The sequence below is a fragment of the Medicago sativa genome, chromosome 3, assembly GCF_051527215.1.
Source record: "Medicago sativa cultivar Bolivia chromosome 3, Bolivia_mono, whole genome shotgun sequence".
Lineage (NCBI taxonomy): Eukaryota > Viridiplantae > Streptophyta > Magnoliopsida > Fabales > Fabaceae > Medicago > Medicago sativa.
In genome coordinates, this window is record NC_140751.1 from 54,605,810 (window position 1) to 54,633,364 (window position 27,555).

Consider the following 27,555-nt stretch of genomic DNA (forward strand, 5'->3'; position numbering starts at 1 on the left):
AATTGTTCAGGTGAACAAAGGTTGTAAGGTGTAGGATTTGAGAGGTTATCTCAAGCATCATAGTGGAAACACTCACAAGATTGTGAGATGTGAACTAACCCACATTGGGGGAACCACTATAATTTCTGTGTGTTGATTCTCTCTTCCCTTTACTCTTTACTTACTGCAAACACAAACACACACAAACACATTTACTTGTTACACTATTTTTACACTCAGACATCAGAACGTTCTGAAGTCTGTTATTAACTTAATCATTCCAAGTTTCAACTTGAGAATCACTTTTAAGTTTCAGGATAATTTTTAAAGGGTCACAATTCAAACCCTCCTTCCTTGTGACTATTTTATCCACTTCAGCACTATGCCCAAATTTCTTAGAGATGATGACAACTATAGAAAACTTGCATTGGAGTAAGCATGCCATTGCAAATGGTGAACTAAAACTTAGTGTGTATCAACTATAGAACCAACGTCAAACAAATCTCAAGCATTGAAATCATTGCTATAATAAAAATCACAAGCATTATTCAAGTTTGAGTTCTTTATAAACAATCAATATTAAAGTAAAATTACTTAGATCAACTATAGATTGATTAAACTCTACATGGAAAATTTGCCCCACAAAAAATCACTTAGTTTACCCACTTTACTTTTCCCTATTAAGGATGCTCTTATATTTTAATGAATAAAAACGTATAGTAAAACTTCAGGCAATTAATAATAACGACACTATGACTACTTGTAATATTCTAGATAACTTGTTTGACTTTGAAGGAAGAAATTGGATGGAGATTGTTTTTGCGAGTTTGGAGGGTATTGGGTGTGTTTTTTGAGTTTGTCAAAAAGTGAGGGTTGTTGTTGTTGTTCTAGAATAAACGAGAATGCAACCATAATTAACTGTTATTGAATCATTTAGAGAGCAGCAGTTAACTTCGGTTTGTAGCTAGTGACAGTTAACTGTCACTAGAGAGCAGCAGTTAACTGTCGTTAGGGATATAATTTGATATTTTTGGGTGTTATGGAGCAATTTTTGAAGTACAAATAGCAATTTTCTTTATTTGGAGACCTAATAGAATTTTAAAAAAATTGTTTATTTAGGGGCTAAGGCAAGGGCTTAGGCTGCCTTATACTTGAACCGGTCCTGTAATCATGCCTAACACTTCGATGATTACTTAGAAATGGAAGCGACTGCGACTCCAAAACAAGAAAGTACTAGATGAGCGAATTTTGAACCACAAAGTACACAACTCCACAACGTCTCCTGAAAACATCCCCCCTGATAAATGTTTCAAATCTTAGTTTTTGTGTTGTTGGAGACAAACTCGTTTTAACAGGGCGAACTCCTATTAGTATACTCTTATCGTATTTATTGGAGACTTCAAGTTGATTGGCCAATGATAGAATGATTCTTTGAAATTTATATGTATAATTTTAGTCATCAAAAGGTAATGACGACACAAACAAGATCTCACCTATATTGAAATCAATTTCAATTTTATTACACAACATGTAGATTCCTAAAACATTTAGTTTTTCTTTGTTATACAAGGAGGTAATCCTATTTTTTTTCAACGGAACGTGGTCATCTTATTTTTGTCAACATATATGTTGTTATAAGTTATCCACGTATAGATTTTTCATGCAAAACACAATATGATGAAATTATATTCCTTCAATTCAACATGATTATGAAAATGAAGTGTAACAAACATGACATGGGTTTCTTTTACTTTTTTCTAGGCATGTAAATTGTCCACAACACTGAAAGGGAATAAAAAGGAAATGCAACAGTGGAATGTGGAAATGAGAACCGACATCGCCGCACTGAGTTTTCATTTCAAGTCTTAAGAAAAACTGAAAAAAAAAGGAACATGTCACTTTAACCTGTCATTGATATTTAATTTAACAAGCAGAGTTTGGTCTAGCAGAATGGCCTATAGTCTCACACAAGTGACAAACCAATGTTCAAATCTCGGCTGCGAGAGATGTTCATATTTATTGTCGGATAGTGTCTAAAGTAGAGCGGAGATAACTTATAGAAAATATTTAGTTTATAACAGCACAATTAATAACACATGTAAAATAAAAAAGGAAGAAAAAGAAGATGCAAGAAATAAGAATACATTTTGATTGTGAAATTTTAAAGAATAACGCCATGAATGTAAATAACGGTGAAAGATACATAATGAAAAGCATGAATCAACCAAAGTTAAGGTCTTACACGACGGAAACATGATACAAGACAAACGAGTGGAATCATAACAAAACGTCTCGATACAACTTATTCATTTAGAACTCTAATAGTTAAGAAGAAAAACATTATAATATTCTCTTTATGTAGAGAATGAATCACAAAGTACAAACAAACAGACACAATGCCATTGTCATGAAGGAGAAAGATCACTTTGACAATCTGAATTTCCACAAGTGTATGTCTGGCACCTAACAAATCAAAGATTAATATTGTTAGAGCATAATAAGGAAAAGAGAGACTAGAGAAATTAGGTGAAGTTTTCGTTAATTTTGAAAGAGAAACACTAAATATAATTAACATATAGTTACTCAAAAAACAAAAAAAACGCATACCTTTTATTTCATTAATTAGCTTCTAATCATTCATTCACAAACTTGGCTGACCATTTATTCCTACATGGAACACATGCTTGATGATCTGCTGCACACTCTCGTCCTCCATATGAAGCAATGCTCCTCTTGAATTCCAGTGACATATTCTGGTAATTGAGATGATCAAGATTCTCCAAGTGTTGGATGCTAAAGGGTAAGGTCTTGAGTTGAGGGATATCCCTTAACCAGAGCTTTTTCAATGAAGGCAGTGCTGTCGTATGGGCAGTAATGAAAGTCAGGTCATTCAAATATCCAAGTACCAGTTCCTCTAAGCCCGCAAAGGCATCTTCAAAATTCAAGCTTTCACCTACATAAGCTTCATTGATGATACACAGGAACAACAACTTTGGAAGTATTTTCAGTGAGTCCAATGGCTTAGATTCATTTGTTAACTTCGAGCCGGATAGGACCAACTTAGAAAGACCATCGAAATTATTTACAAATGGCCACCGAAGTAACTTTCCTTGCAGGCAAAGCTTCTGAAGCTTATCGAACCTTTCCAGCTGGAAATCAATCACTCCATTGTCTGACTTTGCAGCTATCCGTAGTTTCTCCAACTGTTCCATTTCATTTATTACAGAACATAGAGCATTTCCATGTTTTTTCTCAACATTACTCAATCCTAAATCCTTTATTTGCCACGACTTTCCCAGTTCTTTTTCAATTTGGCCTACATTGTCGTCAAGTTTCACAGTGCGTAAAGTTTGTAGGGATTCCATACCTCCAAAAGCAACTTTCAATTCAACCAAACCCAAAAGATGTCGCAGATTTCTAAGCCTTCCAACCTCCTTTGGCATCTCATTCACGGCAGTCTGTCTTACATCCAAAGTTTCGAGGTTCACTAGCTTATCAATAGATTTTGGAAGACATTGGATATTCGTTTCCCTAAAGCTTAAGTATTTCAAGTGAATGAAATCCCCTAAATTTTCAAGATTGTACGACAATTGAGATTTTTCAGAATCAAGCACCTTCAATTGCTTGAATCTTGAAGGGATTTTGGTTTCAAGTTGTTTGGATGATTCTTTCTTTGAGAAGAAATGCAGTGACCGAACGAATGAGCCTTCATTGACATTTTCTAAACTGTCAGAAAGTACATGTACTTTTTCAGCAGAATTGGCTGCTATTGACAGGCGTCGTGTTATTTCAATTTCGTTTGATCGATTATCTTCATTTATACAATGGCAAAAAAGCAAATCCTCAAATTTTGTAAGGATCATATGATGTACCAGGTAATGAACACGACAACCTTTAGGTTTACCATCAATGGTAAATGAAGATACTAGCACCAAATTTCTATCAATCAGACTTGTTAAATAGTCTTCTGCAACTTCTTCTACACGTCTTCCCATTTCATACCTTACAAACCCTTCTGCTATCCATTGGCGAATTAGTCTCTTTGTTTTAACAGTGTAACCTTGAGGGTAGATTCCAAAATACAACAAGCATTTTTTAAGATAGTGAGGTAGATTATCGAAACCTAGACAAAATATTTTTGTAACACCGGCCTCTCCGAGCCTGCTTTTCCAATTATCTATATATTCTTTACGGTGAGATACAAGCTTACCAATGGCCACAATTCCTAATGGTAAACCATCACATATTTCCACAATTTCAGAAGCTGATTTTGCATATTTTCTTGGACAGCTTTCATTATCAATGTCAACCTGGAAGGCAATCCGACAAAACATTTTCTCAGACTCTTTACTAGATAATGGCTGCACTTCAACGATAGTAGAGTTCTCACAAGTCCTAGCAACTTCCTTGCTCCTTGTGGTGATGATTATCCTACTTCCATTTTCGTTGTTGTCACTCACAGTTTGTTCAATTTCTTGCCAAAATTTTTTATTCCATACATCATCAAAGAAAAAAACACACCTCTTTTTGTGCAAGTATTTTTTCACTTCATTTTTCAGTGACGCCAAGCCCATTGTCAAATAGCCAGTAGGAGGACTCGTTGGTTCTTGGTAGAACTGCTCCAACATGAACCTAAAGAATTCCTTTATATCACTGAAATCAGACACATTGATCCATGCTTTGCACGTAAACTTCCCAATCACCTCCTCGTTGTCAAAAATTTGCTTGGCAAGAGCGGTTTTTCCCTGCCCTGCCATTCCTACCAACACTGTGACGTTGTACTCTGTGCTTCCATCTTCCAACCAATCAATAATTTTTTTACTATCAGCTTCGAAGCCCATAATTTCAGTTTGGGCCTTGTACGGCTGTCGTTGAAGATTCTTCCATTCTTTATCTGGGTTTTTTCTAGAATTTAGTTTTTTTTCCTTTTCCTTTCTTTCTCTTTCTTCTCTCTCTTCTTCGTCAACATTTGGATCTTGTTGTTCTGAATCTTCGATTTCGTCAAGATCTGATTTAATGTTCTTAATCTTGAGCGCTATTTGAAGACGATCACAACACCTGATGCTGACGAACTTATTAGCACTCTGACATGGTAAAGCTACACATCTACCACTATGCTCCCATTCCTCATGCGTCATATTTTCTTCAATAGCTTTCATACTTATCCTCTCATTCATCCTATTTGGTTAATACAAAAAATCAATTGTGGGACTTTCATACAAGAGTATGAGAAATATAAAATTTAGCATCATTTATAGTTACTTTTTCAAAAAAGAAAAGGAGTTTTATTTCCAATTAAAATTGTGTAAATATACACCATTCCGTGTAAATAAATATACATCAACTCGTCCCTGTTATAAGTAAAAATCTATATTTTAGATGTATTTAATTAATGATGTATCTGATTTTATGATGAATATGATGTATATGATTTTTATTGCATACCACATATATCAATGAATGAATTTAAATGTTGATTTTTATTTTTAACACGACCAGATAGTGTTATGAATAACAAATATACCCACATCAAACACAACATCGAAAACAATATAAACATTTGAGCAAACTGAAATGATCAAGTATAATCACATGTACGGATACCCGTGTCAAACACTTTACATGTATGGATTGATTTTTTTACAGATTTTTTTTATTATTTTTTAATGACAAATATAATTACTATTTAGTTATTAAAATAATATCTATTACACCTAAAAAAAATTAATATTTACTTTTACGTATAGGTTTGAATCCGGGCAAGGATTCTCTTCAGTTGCTTTTTCACTGCACTCGGGAGCCATTAAATTGCATTTTAATGATTTTCATAGAGTCTAGTGAAATAAAATGAGTGGCTGCGATCCCACAGGACTCTCCAGTCACTAGAGCAGATTTGCTCCCGTTTGAATCCATGACCTCCAACTCTTTATTCCTCGGCTCAAAGTAGTTAAGCTATCCCATCGTATGAATCATCATATGAGCTACAAAATTGTAGCTTATTGGTAATAGGTTGGAAGACTGAATGAGTTTAAAAAGGAAGTTCATGTGGTTCTATCTTTGTTGGTAACATTTTTTCCGCTTTCAAAAGGACAACAACTTTTGGCTGGTGCCCTTTTTATAGGGATGGCAATGGGTACCCTATGGGTAGGGTACTACAGTGTCCGTCCCCATACCCGCGTTCGTAAAAAATACCCGTACCCGAGCTCGTACCCTCGTGGGTAACAACTTTAGTGCCCTTTCCCATACCCTATGGGCACCTTAGTGCCCATACCCGCACCCATTACCCGCACTTTAACTATGAAAAGACAAAAAAAATCACAATTTAAATAAAATTACGTTTCACAATTTTTCAAATCAACTCATAAAATAGTACGAATCATAGTATTTAACAAAATAAAAAACATCCAACACATCCTTCAAAAATCATATACCGATAGGTGGGATCGGGTATTGTATTAAATATTTTTTAGGTTTAGGTTTAGGCTTAAATAGTTAAATAAATTAATTAATTATACACAAAAATAAATAAATTATTTATCATATTATATAAATATGTATATGCGGGTTGCGGGGCTGGGTAATATAGTACCCTTACCCGTACCCATACCCATTTAAATTTGCGGGTAATACCCAGACCCAAGCCCGGACCCATGAAAGCGGGGTTTTACCCTACCCATTGTGGGTATTTTTTGCGGGTATCCATCGGGCCTGGGTCCAATTGTCATCCCTACCTTTTTAGTATGGAAGTTAAGTTTGATATGACCACGAGAAAGAAAGCATTTTTAGGTGTTTGCAAGCAGCACATACTCATGAGTTTCTTCTAGCTATCTTTTTTGATGTGTTAAGTCAGCATATGCCACCAATAAAGTACAATGATTTCATTATTTCTCATTCATGAGGTGTTCCCTGTTTGCGTTAGGCGTGTCTGGATACCTTTGGAGAGCATGTACTTCATTGCAAGGAGCTTTCTCACTTTAATTACAGACATGCCCTATCAGGGATAGATGTCACTTTTTATATATTCAAGTGGCCGGAGTATTTTTGAAGAACGAGGCGTCTGTGAACTTCTTGGCTAACCCACTTGATGGAATATCGACACTTAAACCAACTAATATTATGGTCTATAGGTGGGTAGGATGAAAACAACCATGTGTGAATTTCACTAGGATTTTACCACTTATTGCATTTGGGACCGGGGCTTTTGCGGTTGGACTGATAGCCCTAACAAATAGTGCTTATTGGATTTTACCACTTATAGGTGGGTATGGATTTTATCCTAATAGTGTTTTGTTCAAGGTGAATCAAAACAATCTCACCTTAGTGTTTGTTGTCAAGAGAAATCTCTATAAACCCTAATTTGTTGTTTGTTTCTAAACCCTATTTTTCTACTCTATACCTAGATTTTCATCTAACCCAAGGTTTATATTTATAAAAAAAGCATCCCTAAGAAATTGAAACAAATCTCATGCTGAAAATTCTTTTCTGATTTTCTGCTGCTGCGCAAAATCGGGCACCAAAAAACGTCGAGACAAGAGTCTCTACACTCAGCCAAAATCGGGCCTCTATTTCTCCGTATCGGACGCCAATTTTGGCAGTTTTAGAAACCCAAATTTTGAGTCATACTACAACAAAGGGGGTTAATAGTAGAGTAAATTGTACTTTGGGAGACAGTTTAAGTCCCCTTATATAGTAGAGGTTCAAATTGCCAAAATTATTACGGTTGTAGATGTTTGTCGATGGTTACAGACAGCTGGGTCTGTAATTGTTGAGCGTTACAGATTAATGGATGTTGGGAGCGTTACAATTTAATGTTTGAATTGGTGGCTATGAACCATTGTGAACACACCTCCCCTATGAGAAAGGTGTGACTAGTGTAATTGTTCTAAAGGGATTGTGCCTAGTTTTTGGGCCCCAGACTGCGAGCAAAGGCTTTTGAGCAATCCAGAACAATTGACCCTTGGTCGTCATTCTTCGATGTGATGACTTTGAGTAGCTTATGTGTTTTGTGGGAACACGAGGATTGTGCTTATAAAGAACTTATAGGGTGATAAAACTTGCGAGGAGTTTTTAGTTTACGGAGAACTTCAACTTATAAGAAAGTGTCGTGCCCGCAAGAACCGTTAAGTTTGCTAAAAAAAATTTATGTCATGAGGATATTTATACTCACCGAGAGCTTTTAGTTTGCAAGGAACTTTTGTTATGAAAAAATATTAAGCTCGTGAGGAGCTTGTTACTGAAACAACACGTTTTTAGCTAGAATTATTTTATTTATTAATTATATGTGTTTGTGTGTGATTATTTGTCTTTGTGTGTAATTTGATTTGGAATTAGTGGATTTTTGGCCTAGAAGGGTATTTTAGTCATTTTTTGGACTAAGGGGGAATATTGGTCATTTGACGAGTAAGTGTAAAATTAGTCATTTTATTAAGGTTATTTTTGCCATTTTAGTGAGAATAGTTATTTTTAATAAGTTACTAGTGAGTTGAGGTAATTATTTAAAGATGATAGTTATTCGGTGTTTGGACGTATTAATGCGTAGTAACTTTTGAAAATTAGTTAGTAAGAGTTTTTAGGCCCAATTGTGAACATTTGAAACCTAGCCCAATTAGAGAGTCGTATATATACTTAACTCATGAAGAGGAATTAGAGTTAGAACATTTTCATCTCATTTCAAAGGGAGGCTAGAGAGAGAAAGTTAGATGAATAGAGAGAAGAGTAGAAGAGAAAAACTTGGAGAAGAGGGAAGTTTGTATGTTGTTGAGGTTTGAATTGTTGTTGTTGTTGTTGTTAGTGAAGTTTGAATGAAAAATGAGAAAATGTGAGTTTTTAGTGAAAAATGAAATTGATGTTATGATTCCATGTTTGTGAGTGTTTTGATTGCCTTTTTATGTATGTTAACTAAAAAACAAGTTTGGGGGATGAATTTGGGTCAAAGGAGATCAAAATCGGGGTTTTGGTGTGAAAATTGGATGGGTTCCCGAGAGTAAACCCAAAAACTAGGTTCCCTGTACTGGTGTAGCTTGCCTGGTGAGCTGTAGCTAGCCATGGAGAGTTGCTCAGTGATAGCACCTATGGTTTGGGTGTTCCAGGTACTTGGGGGTCGATCCGGACTTTCCTAAATGCTTCTTTTGATGTGTTTAACTATTGTTATGCCTTCTAAGATTGGATTGAGATTGATTTTGTGAATCGAATTGAAATTTATTTGAAAATGTTCAAGAACATGAAAGTTTTTGAAAACTCGTTTTCTCAAGGAAAATGGTAGGGACATGATTTATTTGTTGTAACAAGGATTTTAAAATGGTTTTGAAAGGTGTATATGAGCTTTAGCATGGACTTGCTTTGAAAATGAGAAGAACTTAGGTAAATTTTGGAATTAATCAGAATTGGCTTATGATGAGGATATATATATATATATATATATATATATATATATATATATATATATATATATATATATATGCTATTATTATCATATGTGATATGTGTATATGCTTTGTTGAGGTGCTTGAACATGGATGCTTTGTTGAGGTGAATTATTCGAAAAATGTTAGTTTTTGTGAAGATAGATGAACTTTGTCAAAAAGAGATTTTAAGACCAGATATCTTTTAAATGGCTTTAGCTTCATGATAATAGGATAGGATAAGAATGAATCAATGTTGATTGGGTGTTAAATATGATGAATGTCATGATATGGTTAGTTGTCCGTCTTTTATGCAAAATGTGATTTTGAAACACTAATGTTTCTTTGAGTTGATAGTTGTTAATGATGATTATGGTAAGGATTTATTTGGTGAATTTAATTTGATAATTTGATAAGTTGAAATGTGACTTGTTGATTGTGTGGATGTAAAACTTGATAATGCCTAAGGTGTTGAATTATGAAGGATGTAATTGTAGGTGTATTTTTACATTGCTTAGGTGAATATATAGCTGGTGTTAGGTGCATTGTCGAGTCTTACTTAAAGTCCATGCATTCATAGTCATGTTGAGTCTTATGACGAATGTAACTGGAGGTGTGCTTTTACATTGCGTTGATGAAATACGTAATTGGAGGTGTACCCTTCCGTGGGTGTGTATTCAATACGGTAAAATTATCTCCAGAATCCAATTGGTACCACGTGCATGTAGAGGAGTCTAGAACATTGCAAGCACTTGATAATTGGTGAAACGTGTCATACTTAACTATGTGACTTGGTGAATTTGATGAATGATGTGATTATGTGGAGATGTGTACATGTTGATGTTTGTTATTCTTGGTGATGCTTGTACATTTGGTGACTTTATTTGATGATAGTTATCTTGGTGATAGTAATGAAGTATGAATCATATATATTTGATTTGGTGATTTTTTTGATGATGATGATTTTCTTGCCTATACTTTTGAAATGATGAATTGTAATTGTTGAGTTGATTAGACAAGAGTTTATGTGACCTATATGATTGATGTGAATTAGATGAATTAATTGCATCATGTGAAATATGTGTTTTATGTAAAAGGAATGAAGTTACATGTATAATTACATTTCCTTTTTGATTAGGTAAAATTTTGATTAACATTAATTTGATTTTGATTAAAATTATAGGCATATATAATAAATATTTTGCATTTTCATATTCTAACAAATTATGAATATCTGGCAAAAGATTTTCTATTTTAAGTATAATTTGTTATAATATGAAAATGCAAAATATTTATTATCTATACCTATAATTTTAATCAAAATCAAATTAATGATAATCAAAATTTCATAAGAACTATTGTTCGTACTTTATACCCACTTGCGAAAAGACGGACACTCACATGTCCGTCTTTCCGCTCTCTTTTTTGCCCTAACGCGTGTAAATTATGAACGGTGTTTTATATGAAATTTTGATTTTGATTAAAATTATAAGTACAAATATTTGTGACTTTCAAATTGTAACAAACCTAAAAATCATGTTTATCTTTTTCAATAACAACAATAATTTAATAAATATAATATAAATCTTTATTTAATATCATTAACAATATAACATTAATAATATTTGTTTAAGGGTATAATTAAAATTATAAAAATATTCAGCCCAAAATTTGTATCCCTTTTAGATATAAATAAAAAGAGAAATGCTAGGGTCACACCTTCTAACACTCTTCTCTAACACACTCCAATAATAAGTTGCCAAGTCACCCACTTTTTTTCTTCAAAAAAAAAAGTAACATTAATAAAAAAGTGGGTGACTTGACAACTTATTATTGGAGTGTGTTAGAGGAGAGTGTTAGAAGGTGTGACCCTAGCATTTTTCAAATAAAAATATTCAACCCAAAATATCTATCCCATTTATATATAATATTGATAATATTGTTCCTGTTATAGTAAGATATTTCCTATTTTAATGAGATTTAATTATTTTTAATTAAAATTTAAAATATTATTATTAAAGGATACATTAGTAAATAAAATAATAGTTTAAATAAAAGATAAAATAAATAATAAAAAAGTTAACTCAAACTTATATATTTTAAGGTTATTTTCTTTATTTATAGTATAAATTAGCGCAATAAAGCATTCCATTTCCCTCTAAACGGTAATATATATAATCTTTTTTAACATAAAAAAATATGGGCAAAAAAAAACGAAAAGTAAGGAAAAATAAATAAATAATAATTATACCTTTCATGTTGAAGACAGCAGTTCCATTCATCGATGACATCTTCTATGCAAAAGTCAATAATTCTCAGCTGCTTAGCCTTTCTTTTCAGTAGCTCACGTCCTTCTCCATCTCCAGCTGCAGCCACCCTATCCTCTGCTTTTCTGATGCGATCAAGAACTTGTTCCCGTTCCTCTACGAGGACATCAACTTCTTTAGGGACCCTCATGATCATAATGATTCCAGCCGTAAGAAATGGACTCAAATATTCCCAAGTGCAGGATCCTGCCGTTTGCAACATATCCAATACCATATTTGTGTTCATATTATTATTATTTGCTGTACTAGTCTAGCTATGACACTTCTCTTGTGTGTTGAGACGAGATGAGATTTCGCGTCCTTCAAGATTTATGTACAATTTAGCGTCAATACTTAGGGGAAGACTTTGAGTTTCCCTTGGTCTTTCTTTGATAGTATACTTTACACAGCAAGTTGGACTTACATAATTTAGAGAAATGACGTGTACAACCATTTGTGATAACTTTTTAACAACTCTCTTTCTTATACTCACATTACTCCCTCCGGTCACTATTATAAGCAAAAGTTGACTTTTTAGGTTCATTCAATAAATAATGTATGTGGCCTATATATAGACTACATACACCATTTATTGAATGAATCTAAAAAGTGAACTTTTGCTTATAATAATGACCGGAGGGAGTATGTTTTTATCTTCTCTCTTTCTTTTTCTCTTTGTATTGTTTTTGACCAATAAGAAGAAAGAAAAAGAAAGTTGTCATAATAGTTGTCACAAATGGTTGTACAAATATCACTACTCGATAATTTATACCTAAATGTCATGTTTAGTCATTTTAGTTCGACAGAATTTTCAAGTTAGTACTTTAAGTTTCAAAAGTTTTAAATAGATCCTTTTAATTTGACAGAATTCCCAAATTTGTCATTTAATTAGTTTCAAAAGTTTCAAATAAATCCTTTTAGGTGATAAACTATTTCATCGTTACCTCCTGCTGTCAGTTAAAAATTAACTGATGCTGATGTAATTGTTAAGTTGTTGACTTGAATCAAAACGTTACATTTAATGGTCACAAATGATCATTCTATCACTATAAATGTCACTTAATAGTGTTGGAAAGACATTTGTTGTTGTAAATAGATGTTTTTCTAGTGTTATGAATGATCATTTTTGATCATTAAACGTAGCGTTTTGACACCCTGAAACTTTTAAAAGACAACGTTTTGATCCAAGCAAACAACTTAAAGGCTACATTAGCATCAGTTAAATGGAGACTGACAGCAGGAGTAATGCTGAAATAATTTATCAACTAAAATGACTTATTTGAAACTTTTGAAACTTAAATGTCTAAATTGATAATTCTATCAAACTAAAAGGATCAGAAATGATATTTTGCCTAATTTATACTATCGCATCAATACCTATAGGCTTTGTCTAAAAGTTTGGAAGATAGAGCGTTTGGAAAAGAAGAAAAAAAAAAAGTGGAATAAATAAACGACATTAGAAATAAACGGCTTTGAAAGTTAATTTTTTATTCATAATACAAAATCCTCTTTATTATTATAATATTTTTAAAATTAAAAATATATTAATTACAATCATTAGTTTTTTTTTTGTGGTAATTACAATCATTAGCTTACCATTATCTAAAAAATTGCTCTTTCAAAAAAATTGTAAATTCCTTTTTATTTTTCTATATATTCCACACCTCACCAAAGTCCTCTACTTCCTTTCCCTCTCAACTCACCAAAAATATCTTAATCTTTTAATTTCTTTAACGTGAAGTGACCTTGCTCGTCATTGTTAGTTGTACCTAATAAAAAAAGATGAACTAACTTGTCATTTCGGCTTAAAACAAAAAAGTGATTTGAATTAAAAAAAGATGAACCAACTTGTCGTTTCGGCTTAAAACAAAAAAGTGATTTGGATATTTAACAATAAAAAATAGAAGTATTTGTTTACAATAATGAAAATAATTTTGCTAAAATGTTGTTTATTAAAAATAACTTGTGGTTTTTATAAAAACTTAAAAAAAAAAGTTAATTATTATAAAAATTATTTTTTAAAATACTTTCTTCAGAAAAATATATTTTTTTGAAAACATACTCTTCAGAAAAATATTTTTTTTGAAGTTAAAAATAATTTCTGGTGATTTAAATCACGTTTCCCGGGCTTTTTGAGAAAATCATTTACAAACTTTTTTTTAGTTAAACTTGTAAAAGGGTGGGATTTAGTATAGGAAATGAGAGTTGTTTCCCACCATGGGAAAGTTATTTTCAACCATTAGATCAAATAGAGAACATAGTTTTATCATAGACATTAGCACCAAATTTTTTTCTCATACTCACCACTCATCCACAAACGGCTGCTGCTCCAACACCATTCTTTCTCGTTCGTGCCACACCACCATTAACATCAAACCTATTGTCCCATTCTTTTTTCCAGAAGAATTAAAAAGGATACCATTGTCTCAATTTTAATCCCACCTAATAATGAATCAACTAATTTTAATGTTTTTAAACATTTCCATTGTTCTTTGAAGCATCGTGGTTTTGATGAGTTCTATATCACAACACAAAATGTTTCTTCCAACCAAAAATAAAAAATCATAACCTTATAATCTTATAATATTGTGACAGTCACCCTACATGATTACTCATCCAATCAATAATCAAAATCCATATAATATTAATATCCCAAAATCAGATTCAGATATCACTTATTTTCTTCCTCTGTTTCTTTCCCTGATTTTCTTCCTCCTTATCTGATTTTTGCAGAAAGTTACAATTTTTCTTACAAAAATGGCGATTTTAAGCATGACCCAAAATGGCAATTCTGTATCTAAGTTTTCATTGAATTTGTCTAAGAAAGTTTATGCACGTCTTCGTGGAGTTGATTTCAAGGTTTTTGCTTCTGAGAGTCAAGTTTCAGAGCCTGATTTTAGTGTTAACGTTAATGCCTTAATGGTTTGTAGGAATGAATTACACTGTTATGAAAAGAAAAGAGTGGTCGGAAGTGGTAACCGGAAAACTAGGTGCTGGTGTGTGGTGGAAGTTCAAGAATATGTGAAAGAGAAAGGAAAATATATGGTGTAGACAGACCATGATAAAATCAATGTTTCTCTCTAATCTAACCATAAACATCAACTTTCCCATGGTGAGAAACAACTCCCCTTTCCCATACTAAATCCCACCTGTAAAAAGTTGTTTCCAATTGCGTTTGGAAAAACATAGATAAAAATGGAATTAATTTTTAATTTTTTATACCAACTTGACATTTAAAACAACATTTCAAGCATCAGAGCAAGTATAGGGACTAGAGTACAGTATTGGAAACTTATCTTTTATTTTCTGGCTAAGAACGCTCGGGAGTACCTCGTCCGCGACAAGCCGCACGAGTTTAGTATTATGGAGTAATAAAAGTGTATCTGTGTTAGGGTTCATGGGAATATCCGTTGAGGACTGAATCATGGAAACTTTCCTCGGGGAATCATCCAACGTTCTCTCTTTGTGCCTACCCGATTCCAACTAGCCTTTTCCCAAGTTAATTGGCACGTTCCTGCCCTCTATTTTTACTCAAGTTAATAACTAAACTGAACCGAACTATTTGCATTTCGAACTGAATTGAACTGTTTCAAATCGAACTGAACTGTTTCGAACTGAATCGAACTATTAATATTGGTACATTTGAAAAAAAAACAAAAACAAAAAAACAAACGAAATCAAATTTTAGTTACCTGAACTGTTTCGAACTGAACTGTTTTAAACTGAACCAAACTGTTTCGAATGGAACTGAACTGTTTTGAACCGAACTGAATTCAGTTCAGTTCGGTTTTTTTTTTTTTTTTTTTGCCCACACCTACAGATATGTCTTGGTCCTACGCGGGTCATGGGGGAAATGGGCTCATGCACGTTGTCTAGTAGGACCGAGTAGAGATCTTAGAAATACACTAGCACACAACCGCCCAAGTAAACATGTAAGTATGAAATGCTCAACACAATGCACGAAAGGAATCTCTGTGGTTCATAGCCTAGCCTCTCAAGTCTTCGACGTGGACGTCGATATTTTGGTGTTTTACGCTTGTACAACAGAATAAGCTCTCGATGTTTTTTTTTTTTTTTGTGTGCAGTTAATTGAGCGAAGATTAGAATGTTTACGTTTTGAGACTTACTTATTGTTGATTCGCCTTGATGAGTTCGGTGATTTATCGCATATGCTTGATCCCTTTTGAGAGAGTTTATCATGCTTAATCCATTTTGGAAAGTTTATCATGATCAATCCCTTGTATGAGAGTCTATCATTATCAATCCCTTTTGGGATTCTATAATTCTTGATCCATTTCGAAGATTCAATCATGTTTGATGCCATTTGGGAGAGTGTATCATGCTTGATCCCATTAGGGAGAGTCCATCATCGTCTTTCCCTAACGTCAATCAGAGTTGTATGTGATAGATCTTGTTCTATTCTCTGAATTTGATTGACTGAGTCGTCATCCTGAGATCACTGTACATAACAAATGTACTAGAACTATCTTTAGTAAAATTTTAATTACCACCTCTCAACTAATAATACAGATTAGCAAGGGTCTTTTTTTTTTGTGATAAATTTTATGGTAAAAACTAAGAAAAGTTCATAAGATAAATTTAAAGTGTTTAATGATTATTATGAGTCATGTATTATACATTATCTCTAATATGTAATTTTTTTCTGAAATAGTCTTTAATATGTAAATTATCAATTATACTATTTATAAATTTAATGTACAAATATAATTTATTATTTTAAATTCTACTGCGCAATACGCGAGTTAGCATCTACTCCCTCCGTCCCGGAATATCTGATCTATTTTCTAAAAAAAAGTGTCCCAAAATAATTGAGTCATTTCAATTTTCAATACAACTTTCATCATTCCCAATACAATATAACTCTAATTAATACTACTTTCATCATTCACAATACAATATATTCCACTTTCCCCTTTATTTATACATTTTTCTTAATCTGTGTGAAAAACCAAACTGACTCAGATAAAACGGGACGGAGGGAGTAGTATTTAATAAAATGGTGTGCCGGAAATAATTGTTAAATTTTTAAGTCACAAATAGTTGGAATATGCCTGTCTATTACTATCATACTTTAGCGTGTCGTTTTTGCCTTTTATAAAAAAATAAATAATGAGCAATAAACGTACTTGGGTCTAACAAGAGGAGTTAGTCTTACATACACACTGCAATGAACTAAGGTTTAAATTTGGATGTGAACACGTGTTCATATGGAGTTAGTCTTACATACACACTGCAATGAACTAAGGTTTAAATTTGGATGTGAACACGTGTTCATATTTACTACTTGACAGTGTTTTGAATATAATTACTTCTAATAAAGAGAACTCTAGGAAAAAATTACTAATGTGTATTTGGTTAAAAAAATACTCCATCCGTTTTAAAATAAGTGTCGTTTTAGCCAAAAAAAATTGTTTCAAAATGAATGTCACTTTCAGTTTTCAATGCGATAATAACTTTTTCTTTTCAATTGTACCCTCCAATTAATAATTTGGAAGAGTTGTCAGCAGTAAAGAGGTGGTGGAGGTAGTGCCCGTCGAGAAAAAGGTTGTTCCTATATATAAATCAACGGAGGATGATCTTCTGTGGGAACGTAGTGGTCTGGTGGTTACTGTTTTAAACGGTGAGGCTATCCCCATGTTACAACGTCGGATTTTTGACGCCGGTTTTGAAAAATTGGATATTATCCCTTTGGGGGCAGACAAGGTATTATTGTGCATGGAAGATGGTGGGGATGTTAGAAGTCTTTTCACGGAAGCGGCTGATTTTTTCAATCATTTTTTCTCTAATCCGGTGCGATGGAAGAAGGAAGTTGTTGCCAGTGAAAGAGGTGCATGGGTGAGGATCTATGGGGTTCCGTTACATGCGTGGAATCCGGATTTTTTTAAACTCTGTGTCTATGATTGTGGTCGTTTGTTACGGGTGGATGACTTTACTATGGATAAAATTCGTTTTGATTATGCTCGAGTTTTGTTAGCAACCTCGTCGTTGGATATTATTAATACGGGAGCCCAAGTGATGGTGGATGGGGAACTACTTGATTTCAAAATTATTGAAGAATGGGGATTTGCATTAGGTGAAGACGCTTGCTTGAGTGATGTAGAAGAGACGCAAGGTGATCATGAGTTTCCTCCGGATAGTGTTCATGATGAAGGTGTCGCAAGTGGGGAAGTGGATGTTTTAATGCACCAACTTTCGGCTGATTGGCAGAAGGAACATGTAGTTGTGCCTGAAAATGCAGCAGCTGTTACCAATGTCGAAACAGATAAGGAGAATTCAGCAGAGAAGGCAGCTGATATAGATGTGCCATTTATTAATTCAGAAGCGAATTGCAGTATAGAATCACTGAAAATTCACTCAGCAGAGAAGGCAGCAGCTTCGGTGATGCAAGCGGTTTCTGTAACTCAACAAAATTTGATATCTACTTCTGTCACGGTCCAGCCAATAGTTCAGCAAACGCTGGTTCATGTAGCAGATTGCAGACGCACTAGCAAGTCCGGTTTGGTGCAGAATGGTGAGAAGCGACAATCCAGGCGAACTAGTTCTTGTCCTCCAGGTCGTGTGCTTTCTACATCAGCTGGTCCTTGGAGTTTAGAGTGGATGAATAAGTTTAAAAAGGACAGCATTCAAACTGTACGTGGCAAAGAATCAATAGGTAATTTGGCTTCTCATGTAGAGGCGCCTAAATTATTAAAGAAGAAAGGTAGTGGATATCTTAGACATTGTGCTCAAAATCTGAAACGTATTGCGAGACTGTCGGATAAAGATCGTAAGGAGGTGCTCCGAGCTTTACGAAAGTCACATGGTCGTAGAAAGGGGATTTCAAAGAATGTGAATGTTCAGACAACAGGTACTGAAAGTTCTTCCCAAACTGGTTCACAGGCTTCAGTTAATAATGATTGGACTCACTGGCTAGTTCTTCATGGTAGTAATAAGGCAATGTCAGAAGATGTTAGGGGGATTGGCAGGCAGGTGGGTTTGGATTTTAAAGGAGACAAAATATAATTCTTTTGATGTGTTGTCAGGGGTGGGAAGAAAAAAATCAAAGGAAGGTGGGAAAGTCGAATAGGTTGTGTGGAAGGTGGGAGGGTCGGTGAGGTGGTGTGAGTGGTTGTGATGAAGATTATATCTTGGAATGTAAGTGGGTTGGGTGGTTTTGAAAAAAGAAGGGAGGTGTGTCAGTTGGTGAGAGAGAAAAATCCGTTTATTCTTTGTATTCAAGAAACGAAGTTGTCAGTTGTTGATGGGTTGGTGTGTAAATCTATTTGGGGAGATGTTAATGTAAATTTTTCTTTTCAATCTTCAAGGGGTGCTTCGGGAGGTTTGGTTACGTTATGGGATTGTACGGAGGTGGAGGTGTGGACTACTTTTCAGTTTGATCATGTTCTAGGGATCCACGGTCGTTTTGTGAAGTCAGGTGAAGAGTTTTCTTTGTTGAATGTTTATGCTCCGTGTGACATTCCTGGACAGCAGTCTCTTTGGCACAACATCTCATTGCGGCTTGCTCTTTTACCTGATCATAATGTCTGTGTTTGCGGGGATTTTAATACGGTGCGGTGTCCGGAGGAGCGTAGAAGTGTGGGAAGGTACGGGCAGCATGCAGGGAGCGCCTTTTTTAATGAATTTATTGGTGGGACTTGTTTGGTAGATTTACCGCTCCGAGGGCGTAGTTTTACGTGGTATCGGGGGGACGGTAAATCTATGAGTCTTCTGGATCGGTTTTTGTTATCAGAAAGATGGTGTTTGACGTGGCCTAATACTTGTCAGTTGGCTTCGTCGCGTGGCTTATCAGATCATTGCCTTATACAGTTAAGTATTGATGAAGAAAATTGGGGTCCAAGACCATTACGTATGTTGAAATGCTGGGAGAATTTTTCAGGTTATAATGATTTTGTCTGTGACCGATGGAATAGTCTTCAGGTGGATGGGTGGGGCGGTTATGTGTTGAAAGAAAAATTAAGGCTCATCAAATTGGCTTTAAAAGAATGGCATCAACGTCACTCAAAAAATTTACCAGCAAGGATATCTAATTTGAAAGATTGTATTTCCACTATGGAGTTGAAAGGTGAGTCCGAGTTATTGGGGGATGAAGAAATCGAAGAGCTTCATGGTTACTCTGAGGAATTGTTCTCGTTAGCTAGAGTCAATTCTAGCATTTGTTGGCAACAATCGGGGATGCATTGGTTACGTGAAGGGGACGCAAACACAAAGTTTTTTCATAGTATTATGACAAGCAAACGTCGTAAGAATGCAATACAGTATAATATGGTGAACAGTGTGTTGGTTGAAGGGGTTGACAATGTTCGAGCGGCTGTTTTCTCTCATTTTTCAAACCATTTTCAAGCTTCTCATGAGTCTCGGCCTACTATGGAGGCTTTACATTTTCGGTCACTTTCTTATCAACAAGGGGCTGGATTAATTAAGGTGTTCACGTTGGAAGAGGTGAAGGATGCGGTGTGGGATTATGACAACCTCAAAAGTCCGGAACCTGATGGTATCACTTTTGGTTTTATTGAATATTTTTGGGATATGCTGAAGGATGATTTGATGCGGTTTTTGGTGGAGTTTCATAGGAATGGAAAGTTGACTAAAGGGATAAATAGCACCTTCATTGCGCTTATTCCTAAGGTCGATAACCCACAACGTTTGAATGAATTTCGTCCCATTTCTTTGGTGAGTAGCTTGTACAAAATTTTGGCAAAAATTCTTGCAAATAGGCTGCGGAAAGTGATAGGTTCGGTTATTTCAGAGAATCAATCGGCTTTCATTAAAGGTCGTCGGATCCTTGATGGCATTTTGGTGGCTAATGAGGTTGTGGATAAAGCTCGGAAATGTAAGAAGGAATTAATTCTTTTCAAGGTTGATTTTGAGAAAGCTTACGACTCAATTGATTGGAGATATTTAGATGAAGTGATGTTGAAAATGGGGTTCCCGACTCTTTGGTGGAAGTGGATTAAAGAATGTATAGGGACAGCTACGGCCTCCGTATTGGTTAACGGGTCTCCCACAGATGAGTTCTCTTTGTGTAGAGGATTGAGACAGGGTGATCCTCTGTCGCCTTTCCTTTTTCTTCTGGCTGCAAAGGGTTTCCACGTTCTGATGAAATCTCTAACAGTCAATAGATTATTTTGCGGTTATCAAATGGGAAGCAATGATCCGGTTTTGATTTCTCATCTACAATTTGCGGATGACACTTTAATATTGGGTGAAAAATCGTGGGCCAATGTTCGAGCGATGCGAGCAGTTCTTATTCTCTTTCAAGATTTGTCCGGGTTGAAAGTTAATTTTTCTAAGAGTATGTTAGTTGGGGTGAATGTTCCGGATTCGTGGTTATCTGAAGCAGCTTTGGTTTTGAATTGTAAAGTGGGTTCTATTCCGTTTATGTACCTTGGTATGCCTATTGGAGGTGATGCGCGTCGGTTGGCTTTTTGGGAACCTTTAATCAAACGCATTAACTCTAGACTGTCAGGGTGGAATTCGAGATACTTGTCTTTTGGTGGTCGTCTGATCTTGTTGAAGTCTGTCCTGTCCTCGTTGCCTGTTTATGCTCTTTCCTTTTTCAAGGCTCCGTCAGGTATCGTATCCTCTATCGAATCTCTTTTTAATAATTTTTTTGGGGGGGAGTGTAGACCACAGGAAAATATCTTGGATAGATTGGCAAACTATTTGTAGGAGTCAGGAGGTTGGTGGTTTGGGGGTAAGGAGAATTAAGGATTTTAACACTGCTTTATTAGGGAAGTGGTGCTGGAGGTTGTTGGTGGATAGAGATAGTTTATGGTATAGAGTAGTGGCAGCTCGTTATGAGGTGGAGGGGGGTCGTGTACGAGAGGGGGATCGTAAGGCATTAGCCTGGTGGAGGGAAATATCGGTGTTGCGGTCGGAAGGGTGGTTTTGTGATCATGTTAGTCGTGTGGTGGGAGACGGTAAAAACACTATTTTTTGGACGGATGTTTGGGTAGGTGATGTGCCTTTCAGCTAGCACTTTCATAGATTGTTTGAGTTGTCGTTGTTGAAAACCGAAACGGTGTTCGATATGTATTCTTTAGGTTGGGGGTGTGAAGGGGCGGCTTGGAGGTGGAGACGGGGGTTGTTTGCGTGAGAGGAAGAGTTAGCGGGGGAACTTAGGATGTTGTTACAAAATGTTACTTTGCAGGTTGACAGGGTTGATAGGAGGATTTGGCGTTTGGAAACTAATTCTATTTATATTGTTAGTAGCGCTTATAAATTCTTGTCTGCTGATGCTTCTAGAGATGGTGCGGTGTCTGTGCCTCCTTTGTGGCATAAGGATGTTCCGTTAAAGGTAGCTTTATTTGCTTGGCGTCTGCTTCGTGATAGGCTGCCTACGAAGAACAACCTTTTTCGGCGTCGCGTGGTTAGCTCCGATGATCAGTTTTGTATTGGATGTGGGGAGATGGAAACTTCTTCCCACTTATTTATTCATTGTAATTTATTTGGTACTATTTGGAACCATATCTTCCGGTGGATTGGTGTATCATCTGTTCTGCCTTGTGATGTTACAGATTTATTTTATCAGTTTACTGGTATTAGAGGTGCGGCCAGATCTAAGCAAGTACTCTTACAGGTTATTTGGTTTGCAACAGTCTGGGAAATTTGGAAAGAAATAAATAACAGGATCTTCTAGGATAAAAATAGGGCAATACCGCAGGTCGTGGACAAAATAAAGTCGCTAACATTCATGTGGTTGAAAGGGAAATTCATTAGCCTCCCTTCTAATTATCATGGGTGGTGGCTCAATCCGTTTTCTATCTTAGGTATTGGATAATATTAGCTTTTTCTTGCTTCCCAGTTGTTTGGCGGTAGCCTTGTAATTATTGTTTAGAGTCTGTGTATTCTGGTGTTTCTTCCTTAGCACACCTTGTGCTAGGAAGACCTTTTTGATGTGGTAATATATTCCATTTTAGCCTCTTCAAAAAAAAAAATACTCTGCACACTACTTTCAAAGTATTACTTTTAAAACTAACCAATAGTTAATAAGGATAGTTTGGTAAAATAACCATTATCTTTCTTTCAATCATTGCATTTCTTAATATGTGCGTAAACACCTAAAACGACACTCATTTTAAAACGAAGGGAGTAAATTATAACGGTAAAAAAAGTATGTGTTAATTATAGTTAAATCTCAATCAAAAATATGGCGTGGTTCAAGTGATAAGTATTGTGAGTCGACGTCTCAATTACGTAGTCTGTTTTACAAATTAGTATTTGTAGTTGTCACAAGTTGTACCTTAATAAACAAAATAAGGATTAGTTAAATCACAACTTCATGGCCAGCAAAAGATTACGTAACATTGAAAGAGGAACTTTTCTCTATTGGTGCATCTAACGATGACAAGCATGGTCTCTTTAAACTAAACAATAGTAAAACTTTGTTTAATGAAGACCCTAATCGTCTACATCCAAGTTGTTTAATAAAAATTAAACAATGACCAACTGGGAGCTCAAAGACTTTCTTTTTGTTAAGATGAGAGAGTTTTGAGTGGTTTTCAAAACTTTTCAAAAACTCTTTTCTAGTTTTTAAAAACTTAAAAATTAAAAACTTATTTGATAAACTATTTTTAAAATATAAGTTTTGAAAAGAGTTTTGGTTTTTTAAATGTTGGGAACTAAAAAACTGAAAAGGTTAATTGTGTTTTGGTTTTTAATCTTTGAAACATATTTCGAAAACTAAAAACCAAAAGTGTTTCAAACAGGCCCAGTTTTCTTCACAAGACAAAATTCTTCCTTCTAATTTAGAGGAACTAAAAATATGTATTGAGGGGATTTTGAAGGGTTTACTAATATACAAAAATAAATAATACTCCCTCCGGTCCTTATTATAAGAAACAATTGACTTTTTTGGTTCATAGAATAATTAATGTATCTTGTTATAAATATAGACTAGATACATCACTTACACAATGAACCTAAAAAGTCAACTTTTTCTTATAATAAGGACCGGAGGGAGTATTATTCCAATTAATATATCCTTCTCTTAAAAAAATACTTTTTCTCCCTAAAATAACAAAAAAAAACCCCTTTAAAACAATGCGTAATCTTTTTTTTCTTCCCATTTTCCCCTGTATTGTATTTTTCATTTCACTCCCCAAGACTCCAAACTCAGAAAGAAAACCTTGTACAATTCATTAATTTTAAAGAAAATAAAGTATTTCTCTCACCTAACCATACTGCTGAGATGTCAGAGAAAAACTAAAATGGCACAAAATGAAATCAATCTTCTTTGCTCCTAATCATTTGATTCAAAAAGGAAGAAGGCAATATGATGAGAGGTGTGCCAAGAGAGGTTGAAGACGCGAGAAATCTATTACAAAATGTTGAAGCATTCATTGATATACATAGTGCTGAAGAAGACAACACCCCAGATATCAAAACAAGATTTAAGCAACTTAGAGAATCATCTTTTCTCTTGGAAGATGTCATTGATGAGTATATGATATATGAGGAACAGCAGCCTCCTGATCCTGGATGTGCAGCTTTATCTTGTGAGATTGTGGCCTTCGTCAAAACTATGATTCTTCGTCATCAGATAAAGTGTAAGTTCATGGACCTTAACTCACAATTTCATCAAATCAAGGAACAAGAAACATGCTCTAGAGGAAACATAAACGCCACAACACAAAGGAGGGAACTTCAGGATGCTCATGTTATGGACATGAATGAAGCTGCTGTTGTTGACTTTGAAGCTCCAAGTGCTAAATTGATCGATTGGTTGCTAGAGGAAAAAAAAGAGCGCACTGTCATCTGTGTGGTAGGAATGACAGGAATAGGAAAAACAACTCTGGCCAATAAAGTGTTTTCCAACTGGGTGATCGAAGAACACTTTGATTGTCCTGTATGGATCCCAATATCTCAATCATACACGGTAGATGAATTGTTGACGCAGTTGATGTTCAATATTTGCAGACACAAAAGAGGTGATGATCTTTCTCAAGGTATTTCTCAAATGGATCGACGGTCATTGACTTACAAAGTGAAAGAGTACTTGGGTCACAAGAGGTACGTTGTCGTCTTTGATGATGTGTGGAATACAAATTTTTGGAGTCAAATTGAATTCGCTTTACCTAACAATGAGAATGGAAGTAGAATATTAATCACAACAAAGAACATGGATGTTGCAGTGTATTGTAAGAGATCTTCATGTGTTGAAGTGCATGAGATGCAACCTTTAAATCTTGCAAAATCATTAGAGTTATTCGATAAGAAGGCATTCTCTTACGGTAATGAACCTTGTCCACCGCATCTCCAAGATGTGCGTCTAGAAATTGTTAAAAAGTGCAAGGGTTTACCATTAGCAATTGTGGCCATTGGTGGTGCTTTATCTATCAGAGAGAGAAGGACACGTCAATGGAGAAGGTTTAGCGAAAATCTACATTCATTGATGATGCAGAGTAGTGAGTTATCTGCTATAACTCACAGGTTTTGTTTTGATTATAATAATTTGCCTCTCCATCTCAAACAATGCCTATTGTATTTTGCAATATATCCTGAAGATTATGAAATTAAGTCAAAGAGATTGGTTCGACAATGGATAGCTGAAGGGTTTATCAAACCCACAAGTGGGGGCACTCTAGAAGAAGTTGCAGAAGACTATTTAAAAGAGTTGACCCAGAGATGTCTAGTGGAAAAATCTTCAGTTAATATTGATGGTAAAGTTAAAGGTGTTCGCATTCACGACCTGTTACTTGTGCTACTCCGAGAAAAAGCGAGGGATTATGGTTTTTCTAAGTTTGTTATAGGTCATGATTGGTCAGGGCATGCAATAATTCGACGGCTATCAATATCAAACAAGTCTGATGATTTAATTGAAAGTATTGAAAGCTCACATGTTCGATCGCTACTTTTTTTCACAGAGGAAGAATTGCCTGAAAATACTATGAAGATAATCCCTACAAAATACAAGCTACTGAAGGTACTTGATTTTGAAAATGCTATATTGGTTGATGTTCCTCAAAATGTAGGTGGTTTAATTCACTTGAAGTATTTAAGCTTCAGGAATACTGAGCTACAAAGTCTTCCGAAATCTATTGGTAAGCTTCAGAACTTGGAGACCTTGGATGTAAGACAGACAGCTGTAAATGAGTTGCCAAAGGAGATTAGTAAGCTTAGAAAGCTACGCCATCTTCTTGGCACCAAAATGACTTTGAAGGGTGGTCTAGGAGGCATGGAATCACTACAAACACTGAGTGAAGTGAAAATAGATGAGGACGGAATAGAGCTAATCACAGAGCTGAGAAAGCTGAGACAGTTGAGGAAGTTGAGCTTGTCTAATGTAAGGGAAGAACATGGAAAGTCTCTATGCTTATCCATAAATGTGATGCCACACTTGGAGAATCTATACATTGAAACAATATCCAAAGATGTACCCATAGATTTGAGTTTTGTTTCATACCCAGCTATGCTTCAAAAGCTTCGCCTACACGCAAAGTTGAACAAGTTGCCAGCGTGGATTCCAATGCTTGAGAACCTTGTTGAGTTGAGCTTATCATACTCCTGGATAACCGACGATCCATTGGAATCACTAAAAGAGTTACCAAATCTGTTGGTGTTCAACCTCGCAGTCGATTCATACAATGGAAAACTTTTGCATTTTCAAGGTGGAGGGTTTGAGAATCTAAAGGAACTAAGCCTCAGATACTTGTCTAACTTGGAGTCCATCAGTATTGAAAAAGGAGCACTGCAAAAGCTAAAGGAGCTCACATTCATGAATATCCCCAACCTCAAGACGGCACCCTCTGGTATTGGCTACTTGGAGAATCTTGATGTTCTCAATACTCATTTCATGCCAACCGAATTTGAGAAAAGCATTGCTCCTTTGGCAAAACTTATCAAGGAAAAAAGTTTCGAGTACAAAAAGAGAAGGTATGTTTTTCTTTTTCCTATAATACTAGTTCTTTTTTTAGGGGCCTATAATACTTAGTGTTTTTTTGCATTTTTTATTTATTTTCTTCTTCTACATGCTTTACTTGTCATTTTAATCCACATCACTCAATTAAAAGTTAAGGATAAAAATATCTTTTGTCAAAAAAAAATAAAAATATCTCAATAAGAAGAAGGAAAAAAATCAACAACTTCTTTTTCAAATATGACACTCATAATTAGTAGCTGTTGTGATTATTTTCATTATTAAAACTGATGTTGTGCTCTGAAATGATAGGTATTAAGGCTTCAAGTTCTAAGAAGTTCATATTCTTCAATGTGGCGTTTCAAAATAATGGCTTTGTAACTTTCTATTTATGATATGGCACTTGTGTGAAGCTGTTTTTCTATAATAGAAGTATGTGAAACTTCTAAATAAGTGAGTGATTCAAGACATTTACTTTTGCTTCACCCAGTTTGTGGTGTGTAATGTATGCAATATTGTATGTTATGAGAGTTTGTTTCTCTTTCATGGATTGTAAGACTTTATTTTTGGTTGAACTTGGAAAGGAAATGTAAGCTTAATGTTTTTTTTTTTTTCTTTAACGACGACTTATTGCTTATTTCCTCTGCAAAACAGTAAAATATTCAATTTTTTCTCTAATGATTATGATTGTATCAATTAAACTTCCACATTATAAATATTTCAAAATGTTTCCTTCAAAAAAAAAAAAAATCAAAATGTTACTTAGGTTCATCTCACTATCTCAAACTATTATCAAATGCACCTAAACATTATTTATTTAGTTTCAAATGCATCTATGATATCATAAACTCAATGTTATAAATGGTAACCAAAAAAACTCAATGTTATAAATCTGCTGCAACTATATCAACATAGTACGACACAAGTGGTAAATACTTGAGTCTCATAACCATTTGGTCCATGGTTCTATCCCTAACCGGTGCGAAAATGT

The 27,555-nt window shown here is 34.8% G+C and overlaps 2 protein-coding genes across 2 annotated transcripts; one reads left to right on the forward strand and one right to left on the reverse strand.

Moving 5' to 3' along the window:
• Positions 1–2,105: 2,105 nt before the first annotated feature.
• LOC146938411 (disease resistance protein RPM1-like) lies at positions 2,106–11,989 on the reverse strand. The gene is made up of 3 exons (XM_085752376.1): positions 11,632–11,989; positions 2,587–5,157; positions 2,106–2,442 (listed from the first exon to the last, which is right to left on the reverse strand). The coding sequence occupies exons 1-2, from the start codon at positions 11,931–11,933 to the stop codon at positions 2,613–2,615; spliced, it is 2,847 nt and encodes a 948-aa protein (XP_085608502.1). The 5' UTR covers positions 11,934–11,989; the 3' UTR covers positions 2,106–2,442; positions 2,587–2,612.
• Positions 11,990–23,773: 11,784 nt separating this feature from the next.
• On the forward strand, positions 23,774–27,184 carry LOC146938412 (disease resistance protein RPM1-like). The gene is made up of 2 exons (XM_085752381.1): positions 23,774–26,581; positions 26,877–27,184. The coding sequence occupies exons 1-2, from the start codon at positions 23,982–23,984 to the stop codon at positions 26,881–26,883; spliced, it is 2,607 nt and encodes an 868-aa protein (XP_085608507.1). The 5' UTR covers positions 23,774–23,981; the 3' UTR covers positions 26,884–27,184.
• The last annotated feature ends 371 nt before the right edge of the window (positions 27,185–27,555 follow it).